At 36.4% G+C, this 11,595-nt stretch overlaps 1 protein-coding gene across 5 annotated transcripts in view; it reads right to left on the minus strand.

Annotated features, from left to right (window-relative positions):
- LOC131158413 (DNA-binding protein RHL1) overlaps positions 1–7,437 on the minus strand; it is a 64,648-nt gene extending 57,211 nt beyond the window's left edge. For all 5 annotated transcript variants that reach the window (XR_009137480.1, XM_058113266.1, XM_058113263.1 and 2 more), the window contains exon 1: positions 6,980–7,437. Coding sequence is in view for 4 of the 5 variants with exons in the window: in XM_058113266.1 (XP_057969249.1) it covers positions 6,980–7,312 (333 nt within the window). In the remaining variant the exon portion in view is untranslated. The remainder of the gene's footprint in view (positions 1–6,979) is intronic.
- Between the last annotated feature and the right edge of the window lie 4,158 nt (positions 7,438–11,595).

Consider the following 11,595-nt stretch of genomic DNA (forward strand, 5'->3'; position numbering starts at 1 on the left):
CAGCCTTGTAGATGGTAGCACACTTGACTGTGAGTACTGTTACCACGACAATGCAGGAGCGCATCAAAGAGAATTTAGCCAAAGATCCAGTTGCGCAGAACCTAATGAAGCTAACTGAAGAGGGGAAAGCACGACAATTCTAGATGGAAGACGGACTGCTAATGACCCATGGTAGTCGGCTATTTGTGCCACGAGCTGGTGGCCTGAGGAAGACACAACTGAGAGAGTGTCATGATACCATGTGGGTCGAACATCAAGGATGGCAGCGCACTTTGGCCTTATTGAAGCAGAGGTATTATTGGCCACACATACGGGATGATGTGGTTGATTATACCCGAACTTGTCTCACTTGCCAACAAGATAAGTTGGAGCAGAGGAAGATTACAGAGTTACTGGAGCCCCTACCAGTACCATTCAAACCGTGGGAAAGTGTCTCACTGGACTTCATCACCAACCTGCCCAGAGTGGGAGATGCAAGGTCTATACTTGTGGTTATAGACAAGTTTTCGAAGTATGGTATGTTTATACCTGCACCAAAGTATTGCTCAACAAAGGAGACGGCACAGTTGTTCTTTACAAATATTGTAAAGTATTAGGGTATTCCCAAGACATTGTTAGTGACCGAGACTCACGGTTCACCAGCAACTTTTGGACAAAACTTTTTAGAATCCTCGATTCACATCTTGACATCTCTTTAAGTTATCACCCACAAACAGATGGATAGACAGAGAGATTCAATAGACTACTAGAAGAGTACTTGCGCCACTTCGTCAACGCCAACCAAAAGAATTGGGTGCAACTACTTGATGTGGCTCAGTTATGTTTCAATGCCCAAATGGGCTTAACAACCAACAATAGCCCTTTTGAACTTGTTATAGGCCAACAGCCACTGTTACCTCACATAGTGGATAAGCCGTACAGAGGAAAGAGTCCCAGGGCATACATCTTCACCAGAGAATGGAGACAGAATGCTGAGATTGCCTGAACCTACCTGGAGAAAGCTTCTAAGCAGATGAAGAAGTGGGCAGATTAGGGGAGAAGACTATATCACTTCAACATAGGTGATTTGGTGCTTGTTAAGCTCAATCCTAAACAGATCAAGTCACTACGAGGATGAGATAGGAGACTACTTCACAAATATGAAGGAACAGTCCCCATCTTGGCCAAAGTCGGGAAGGTCTCTTACGAAATCAGCCCTCCGACTTGGACAAAAGTGCATCCTGTGTTTCACGTCAACTGCCTCAATCCGTTCAACACTGACACCGACGGTTCGAGGAGAAGTCAGTCAAACAGAGCAGAGTTGAAGACAGTGCAACCTGAAAAACATGAAGTTGAAGATATCCTTGGAGACAACGAGTTCATATCCTCAAGAAAGAAGCAGCAAAAGTTTTTAGTGAAGTGGAAAGACCTTGGTAATGAAAAAATCAACTGGATTTCTACAAAAGATATGCAACCGTTCATGAACAAAGTTGAAGTGTACCTAGCGTCAAAGTCTATGAGGACATCGACCACATAAGTGGGGGAGCGTCATAAGCCGAGCTTGTTCAGGGCATTATGCTTGCCTGCGACCGCTTGTCTCGTGTGTTTGGGATGGATTTTCATCATGTAAATACTAATGTAGGTTTATTTTCTAGTAGTAGTTTCTTTGTATGCCAAATAAAGCAGTATGACTCCTCAGTCACTTTGATGTTTCCTAGTTCCACGATGAGATTTGCATATAAAGCCCCTTAGGGGAGGGTGAGCATTCATCAATCTTGTAAAACTCACTAGCTATTGTCAATGTGTTTAGCCTACTTACCTCCCTCACTAAACACACAATGTTAACGGAGGTGTTAATGAATTACGTTGCTTCAATGTTTACTGCTTGCTTGCCACTACTTTCATAATTGCTTGCTTCTTCCGTTGATATTTGCTTGAATGATAATGAAAGTGTTTCGTGGATGAATTGTGGTAAACGATAGGCTGGCTAGTTAAGCAAGAGTGCTTTAGCTAGCGCCGCACGATCTTTTCACAAAGGTGTGAAACAGTCAGCCCATGGCACTAGGGGCCAGACCACAATTTTGGAACTTGTAGATGAGGATGAGATCCAAGTGGATAGTGCAGAGGAGACAGAAGAGGAAAAAGATGTTGGAGAAAAAAATTCTGATGATGAAGAGGAAGATGATGATATCTTCGCAGACTCAATTGATGATGAGGGATGACTGATGATTGAGGAGGATTTTTAGATTTTATACTTTGAAATCTTTTATTGTACTCTTTTCTTTTGATGTTGAACTATGTTGAATTGTTGATGCTTTTGGCATTTTAAATTCTAATATTACTAGATATTCATATGTTCATATTTCAATTACCCCAAATAGGCATTTTACACCATTTTAATAATTGTGCACCTCACCTTCGTGAGGCGCATGCCTCGACTTCAAATGCCCTTTGCGTCTCAATTCGCCTTGCGCCTCTGACTACTATGGTGGCCATCACTGGCATTGCATATTAGACACCACATCCATGATTCATTTTCTGCATTAGCAAACTTGTTAAAAACATATATATTAACATGTTTCGATCGAGAATCATGCATACTAATGCTTCAAACTATTTTTAGTAAATTTTATTCAATATAAATATAATATATATTGATGTCGTCATGGTTGCTTTAGCTGCTATTGGTAAGAAGAAGCACGCATTGGCTTCTTTTCACTACTTTATTGATGATTATAAGTGAAATTTAAGCTAAGAAATCATAAATATAAAGAAATATAGAACATAGAATGTTCATATATCAAATATTAACAAAAATCTTAGCAATAGAACGTATTTCTGTCTCCAATTTAGGTGTAAGAAAAACACACAAAAAAAAATTTGAAAGAGCTTATCATATGCAAACATGTAATTTTAAAGAAAGAAAAAGTTAGATTCATTTAAATGCTAGATATTAAAGAAATACACACTAAATATCAAAGAAAATAAACCCAAAACTGATTTTTTTTAAAATTATAAATTCAAATGATCCATCTCAAAATTCAGTTTCTAAGCTTCAATATAGGGAAAAGAGAGAAAGAAGTGCACAACTAAAAAATAAAAAATAAAAACTCAATAACCTATTTTAGTCATTCACAGACCAGTCTAATAATGTAGTGATTTACAGCTGCTGGTGCACAGCGGCTGTTATATTACTGTAGCAGATGTATCAACCAATAAAACTGTGAACTAGAGGACTTCCTAGATATCAACCTGCAACAATCTCAAAAGCCACTGACACTGTTATGCAGCCGCCATTGCAACCATTACACACCAATTTTTAAAACAATGATTTATGTATAATGCTTCACCAAAATTTATGGAACAGGCAGCTGGCTTACAGGAGTAAGAAACGATTGCAGATTTTTGCAAGGACGTCCCTTGTTTCCTTTGCCAAGGTACACTTTTAAATTCTTGTTATTATCGTTTATGCAGCAAGCATCATAGAATTTATTTTATTAAATCCTCTAAAAAAAAAAAAAAGTGTGATTCAGATTCGGTTTACTCTAATATATGTGATCCATTGAAGTGGATTCCTTAGCCGGTAGTAGATACCAGATGCTTTGTTACTTTTGTTGATGATGATTCATTGAAAGTGAGGATCTGTTTTTTATAAAGACAAGAGACAAGGTTTTTCATCATTTTAAGAAATTCTATGCCATGGAGAAGAAAGGGATGAGCCGAAGTCCCTTCAAACTAAAAAGAGTGGTGAACACACATCCATTGAGTTTGAGAACTACCATTCAAAACATATATTAGGCATGAGATTCCAATACCCCACAATAAAATGCACTGCTAAGAACTAACAATATCATTTTGGAAAGTATTGAATGCAAGCTTAGGATGGCTAACCTGCCTATGCCATATTGGTGTAAAGCTGTTCATACGACCTTCTACCTAATTAACCAATCTCCATTAGTTTCTTAGGGTATTGATATTTGGGGGAGGGTGAGAACTTGAACTGATGTTTCATACTTTTACTTGGTTGTTTTGCTGTAGGCCATTTCCTCACCTGCCAAAGGAACATAGAAGCTTGATGATAGAACCATCCCATGCATATTTCTGGTTACCATGATGCTGAGTTTGGCCACAGACTATGGGACAGATCTAGATAAGAAGAAAATTATAAGGGGTCGTTTGGTTTGCAGTACCAAAAATATTCCCATGGTATAATATTCCCAGGAATAAGATGCCTGCCCCATGGAAATATTTTTGTTTGGCTTACGTTATAAGATTCAGAAATGTACACAAGATTTCCAAGTCAATGTTTGGTTCAATATGGAAATATGGCGGGTCTATAAGAAGATAACCATTATACTCTTGAAATGCATGTAACTAATATAAGAAGACAGTTATATTTTTAACCCAAAAACCTACGAGTATATGTACTTAATTAAATCTATGTACTAAAATTTTCAACAATAATATATTTAAAACATTTAACACTAATAATTAATTAACCAAAATAATTGAAGGCAACATAGTGTCGAAATATTAACTATTATATTAAATTTTTATAAGACAATAATAATACTAATTTTATTTAATAAATTACAAATGTCAATTAAAATGCTAATTAACATAAATATTTACACTTTTAATAGACATTTTAAAAATAGATTATACATTTATTTAACATTATATATGTTTTTCTTCTAATTAAAAAAATTAATATTGATATTAATTTAAAATTTTTTATTTTTATTAATTTATTATTTTAAATACAACAATAGTGTGGTTATATTACATTATAGGAGCATTGTTATTCAAAAGCCAAAATAGTGAGGGCAATTTGGACCAAAAAGTAGGACTCTCATGACTTACCCATGGAGGGAGGTGGGACTACAATATCCATGTTTCATGGGAATCCTTTCATTCCCAGAAATGTAAACATTCCCACCAGATTAGATTCTCATGCACAAACAAACGTGAAAATGAGATGTCATGGACACCACATTCCTAGTAATGATGAAAGATGTAACGAATCAAACACCCACCCTACAAGTTAGAGATGTGTTTCATGGGCACGAAATTTTCTTAGATTTTCACAAATCAAAAGCCTAGTCACCCAAGTGGTGTTCCAGTCCTCACACCAGTTCTCCTTCCACAAAATTCCTAAAATTCCTTGTATGAGGGTGAGCAAGAACATGGGGCCTTATGAGCCAAAAATGGGTGAAATTGATGATGCAGATTTAAAGAATGTTGAGCAGGGGATTGCCCTCACCACCTTAGATAGTCGAATCTCAAATGAAGAGGTCTACTAGGGGATATCATCCTAGAAACAAGTCTCTAGTTCTGAGTAAATTTTTCTAATTGGCAAGGGGGAACCAAAAGCTTCTAGTTTAGAGTCACACAAGAAGAGGTCAATGGATGAAACCGATGCATGGAGAAATGCACTATTTTCCAAAGAAAAAAAAACAGAAAACAAAACTTATGAATCTATTAAACCTCCTAGAAAATGGGAATTTAGAAGAAAGATTGGGATAATCCGGTGAAATACAAAGCTCATTTGGTAGTGAAAAGCTTGATGACATTTTATCTCCAATTATAAAAAGAAGCTCCATTCAAGTTTTTTTAGTTTTGGCGGCTTGCTCAAGCCTCGAGCTTGAACAATTAGATGTGAAAATTCTATTTGTTCATTGGCGCTTGGGAGTGGCTAAAGAGATCTACATGGTTCAGCCAAAGGATTTTAAAGTGAAAGGGAAAGAACAAAGGGGTATCATGTTGAAGAAGAGTCCATATGGTCTAAAACAGGCTCCTAGGCCATACGCAAAGTTTTACTCATTCATGGGGGATTACATCTAGTTTGTCTACACAAGAACTGATATACATCATTGTGAGTATCAAATTGTTCCCTAGTGGTAAATTCAGTATTCTTCTACCATTTGTAGATGATATGCTGATTGTAGGACAGCTTGCTAGGAGGATTAGTGGCTTGAAAAGGGAGTTGTTTAATTCCTTTCATATGAAAGACCAAGGCACGAGAGATTTCAGATATTCCAATTCAACATGACAGGAGGGCAAGAGTGCCACAAGCACCGGTGGGAGAGAGAGAGAGAGAGAGCATCTTGTGTGTGCCTAGAAAAGCCATGTGTGTTTTATGGCTTGAGTGCTGCACAAGTTTTAGTAAAGGGAAATTTTGCTTTTCTCTTCATCTGGGGAATATAGAGGAAAGGAGTAGCAAAGTTTTCACACAAAATTTTAGGGTTTTACTCTTGGGTTCCTCTGGCGTTACATTCATTTTATAATATTTGCAGAGGAGATTCTCACTACAGTATTTGAAGCCGGAGATTTGGCGGCTTTGTTTAGGATTTTGTAGTCAGTGTTTGTCCCAAGAGGGAGTAGTCAGAGTTAGGATGAAGCTTGAGTAACCTTGTAAATGCTTTCTGTATACTGGATTTTTTCCAGAGTTCATCCTGTGTTTTTCCCCCCTACACAGACCGCATGAGGGTTTTCCACGTTAAATATGGCGATTCTCTTCTATTTGTGTTTCTAAGCTCTAATTATTACTCTCTATTTAAGGTAACTTTATTTCTGATTGATTGATTTGGCTTTGCTAATATTTATTTTTTAGGGGCCAGAAATCGTAGCTCAGTTATTTCACTGGATATTTTACTTCTTCTATTCCTTAAAACTGAAATTTTTAAAATAAAAATCTCAATTCTGCATTTTCCTGCATTTTCTTTGCAACCGAGCAACCAAAGAGAGATAACGAAGCATCATAAACTAAATAAATACTAAACAGCAGAATGAGTATCAATACGGCAGCAGAACAACACTTGAATGAACTGCGCATACTAAACGGCAGAGCGAGTCTCAATACGGCAGCGGACCAACACTTGAATGAAATACGTTTTGACTTCGTTTCTCTTTCCCACATTTCCTTAGCAACCAAATAAAGTTCCGAACGAGCACAGACGCATAGATAGAGGGAGGTGGATGAACACAAGAAGAGGCGGACCTGAGGGAAATCAAGGTAGAGAACGGGGTTCTTGGTGCCTAAATCCTTGAGCTCTCCAATCTTACCACCAGCAATTGGGGCGAAAAGGCCAGGAAAGGAGAAGAGGAACCTGTTCTTCCTCTGGGACTTCTTGATAATGTCCTTGCCATGGTGCCTGAGCACCGTCTTCGAAGGGCTAAGAGGCGAGAACGCACTAGCACTGGCAGAAGCAGCAGTTTCAGACAATATGTTCTTCGTCAACGCCAACTTCTTCAGCCTCTTCCGTTCTGCGACCTCCAGATTTTCCTCCGACGGTGCGACGCCGCCCGCGTCCTTCTTCGTACCTCGCGCCATTCTCTCCCTCTCCCTGTCTCTCTCCCTCTCCAGATCATAAATTCGACCCGATTAATTTCAATTGAAATAACTGGACGCATGCGCGGCAGCGCGCCACCAAAACCTTATTTTCGAGGGTGAACTCCGCTGACATAGTTTTATGGGAACTTTTGTAAAAAATGTGTATCTCATCTCTTCTTCTAACCCCTCATCTTTCATTATTTAGGTTTTCTCACCTTAATAAATATCTTGTTATTCATATTGTGTCCTATAAAAAAACACATCAATCCTCACATTTAGAACATACATTTTTACATACATTACATGCGCGAAGTAAGTACAGCATATAGAAAGAAAAAAATAGATAAAAAAAAGAGAAATATTTTGTACAATATTTGTTTGACATTTTGTACAAGTTGATTCTAAATCATCTTATAATTTCGTCCATGATAGTGAAGTGTTTTATTATATCCGCACGTGGAGCAGACATAACTAAACCACGTAAATTTTTGTCTCATTTCTATTTATTTTCATGCATCTTTTATAACACATTATCAATACGAAACTCTAACCAACTAAGATATTTTTTAATCATATTTAATTTATTTATTTCTTGTAACTTTACTCCATAACAATATGATATTCTCCATAAGAGAATATCTTTTTTAAAGTTTAAAAAGTATCAATCTCTAGAAGATATGGTAAGATAGTCCTCCCGAAGAGGCTATATATTTAAATCTCTCGAAGAAATAGTCCTCCTAAAGAGACTATTTAAATTTTTCGTTTACATATTTAATCTCCCGAAGAAATAGACCTCCTGAAGAGGTTACATATCTAATTTCCATAAGAGATGATAAATATTTACTTCCTAAAGAGGATATATTTTTGAAATCCCAAAGAAATGTTCAAATCGACCTTCTGAATAGGTGAAATGTTTATCTTCCAAATGAAGTATTATATTTAACCTCCAAAAGAGATGGTAAAATTATTACTCAATTTAATATTGTAAATTATAGTCATGCTCTTGAATGGTACAAATTGAGAAAAATAAAACAATTTTTCTAAAGAAATATATTTAAGTACCCCCGAAGGGTGGAAATAAGATTATATTATTGTCTCATATTTATGTCACTTTTTTTATTTTCTAAATTGTCTTATTATTGTTAATTTATTCAGATGTTGAATCTAAACAAAGTTGAATTTGTTTCCCTTGATATCAAATGCCACAATTATTTATCATGGATTCTTGATGTTAATATCCATCTAAATGCAATGAACTTGGGAAACACTATTTTAAATGGAAATACCGTATCCCTGCAAGATCGCACAAAAGTTATGATCTTCATTCGTCATCATTTAGATGAAGAATTAAAGACTAAATACATCACTGTTAAAATTCACTTGTCCTAGGAAAAATTTAAAGGATATATTTGACTACCAAAAAACTATTATTTTACCAAAAACTCGATATGCATGGTTACACCTATGGTTGCAAGACTTGAAAATATTCGGTGAATATGACTCAGCTCTGCATAAGATTAACTCGAAGTTAAAATTATGTGGTGAAAATATTACTGCATGCTAGAAAAAAAATTTACTATTCACCCCGCTAAGGTGCTCCTGCAGTAGTAATATAGGGAGAGGAAATTTACTAAATTTTCTGAACTTATATCATATCATCATATTGCTGAGCAAAATAACGAGGTTTTGATGAAAAATCACCAAACTCTTCCAACTAGTTCGACCACATTCCCTGAAGTGAATATGAATACATCTCGTGGTCGAGGACGAGACCACAGGCATGATCGTGGACATGGTCGTGGCCGTGGTCGAAATAATCACTAGCGTCAATGTGAAACTGCAATCTCCCATAAGATAACCCCCAGAAGAAGGATGGCCCCATAAGTGGGTTAATAATCAAAATCAGCAACCCAAACAGCATGAAATTGAATGTTACAGATGTGGAGAAAAAGGTCATAGGTCATGTACTTGTCATACGTCCAGACACTTGCTAGATCTATACTAAGCCTCCTTAAAAGAAAAGGAAAAAAGTAAAGAAGTTGAAACAAGTTTTGCTAATAATGTTGTTCTAATAGATCTTAATATTGGACCATTAAACTCTATTTATCTTGATGTTGCTAATCTCTTTGTAAATCAATATGAAAATAATGATATAATATTTTAAGATATGAAGTAATCAATATTGTATTTTGATTTTAATAAATAAATTATCGTATTTATTATTGCTATGATCAATTATAATAATGAATTTTTAAAATATGTGTTGTAGTGTGAGTTGTCTTAAAGCTTTGATCGATTATAAGATGTCTTTGGAAGAAGTTTGTTTAGCTAATAGTGCTACAACACACACAATTCTTCGAGATAAGAAATATTTCCATTACTTAAATATATCTTCAAAAAATGTTAATACAATATCTGGTTCTACAAATTTAATTGAAAGTGTAGAGACCCAGAAAATTAAATTAATAAAAGTAATAGAAGAAAAGAGAAAGAGAAAGAATAAGGAAAAAGAAGGAAATTTTAAAGGGAGAATGGCAGAGCTTCGTCAACGAACCTAGGGTTTTCGTCGATGAATGTCCCACAGATTTCAGCGACAAGGTACACATGTCTCGTCGACAAGAGATTACCGAGAGTTTGGGGAATTTTAGGGAATTTCAGGTTCATAGACGAAATAGCCTCCTCGTCGACGAAGTTCCTTTATGGGTTCGTCGACAAATTCAACGAACCACTTGAATTCGTCAACGAATGCTAGGTTATAAATATTGAAAACCCTCATTTTAGCGTGCATTTTCTCTCTCTAGACCCACGGTTCCCTCTCCTTCTCTTTTTGTTTTCGGCTTCATTAAAGCCTGGATTGACAATCGAGAACCGCCACGAGGTTCCTAGGAAAATTCTTTGCAACTTAGGCAGAATAGAATTTCATATTGGAGTTTTGGGGCACCATCCCAAAATCAGGGTAAGTGTGATACTTCAAGGGTTTTAAAGTTAATTTGGAGTATATACAGTTTAGGGATTTCTGAATGATAAATGTTTTGGGAGTTGGGTGGTTTAATTTGGGAAAAATGTGATTTTTAGGGTTTTGGAGTTCTGAACGTCGCAGACGTTGGATTTGGGTGTTTACGAGCCTCTTAGAAAGCCAGGTAAGGGGAATCAATTATAACAGTCAATTTTGAGAAATACTGATTGAGTTATTATGTGAAAATGATATTATGTTATTTTACCTTAAATTTATTATGATATAAATATCAGATGTAATTTGTGTGACATATGACTTATACTAAGATATGTTTAAAACTGGGTCAAATGATTACCTTGCGAATTATGAGATTATGAAATGTGCATTGAAATACGGGATTAGAATGTGGAAAATGATGAAAGTAATATGTTATAGAAAATATATCTTCTGAGGAATGATGAAATGTGAGATATAGAAATGTATTTATTGAGAAAGATTGAATAACGTGAAATTAAATATATATATATATATATATATATGTTATTATAAGATAAAATGAATATTGAATTGATGAAAATATTATTGAAATGAGTTGTGAATGCTAGAAATGAAAATACAATGCAATGTTAATGCTGTAATGAGTATGAGAAATATTGTAACGCTCAACCTGGGTCTGCCAGGGAGCACTGCGTCTCTCCTCCTTCACCTGGACCAGACAACAGTGGACGGGCTTTATTAGACTAATGACTAGCCCCACAAACCAACACATGTCCTTTTTAGTATATTTTGTCCTCACTCACACACTTCATGAGAAAACTTCCCAGGTGGTCACCCATCCCAAGATTGCTCCAAGCCAAGCACGCTTAACTATGGAGTTCTTATGGGAAAACTCCCAAAAAGAAATGTGCACCTTATTGATATGGGTAGTAACATCTAATCTTTTAAGTCTTTCATCCATGGGGTATCACATTCTCCCCCACTTATAGAACGCAACGTCCTCGTTGCGAACCCACATTTCCAAACCCAGGCGATGTGAATTTCATCACACTTCCGACTGGGTGTTGGCTCTAATGCTCCAACCTGGGTCTGTCAGGGAGCACTGCGTCTCTCGTCCTCCACCTGGACCAGACAACAGTGGGCGGGCTTTATCAGACTAATGACTAGCCCCACAAACCAACACGTATCCTTTTTAGTGTGTTTTGTCCTCACTCACACACTTCCTGAGAAAACTTCCCAAGTGGTCACCCATCCCAAGATTGCTCTAAGCCAAGCACGCTTAACTATGGAGTTTTTATGGGAAAGCTCCCGAAAAGAAAAGTGCACCTTA

This window comes from Malania oleifera, chromosome 6 (assembly GCF_029873635.1).
Source record: "Malania oleifera isolate guangnan ecotype guangnan chromosome 6, ASM2987363v1, whole genome shotgun sequence".
NCBI lineage: Eukaryota > Viridiplantae > Streptophyta > Magnoliopsida > Santalales > Ximeniaceae > Malania > Malania oleifera.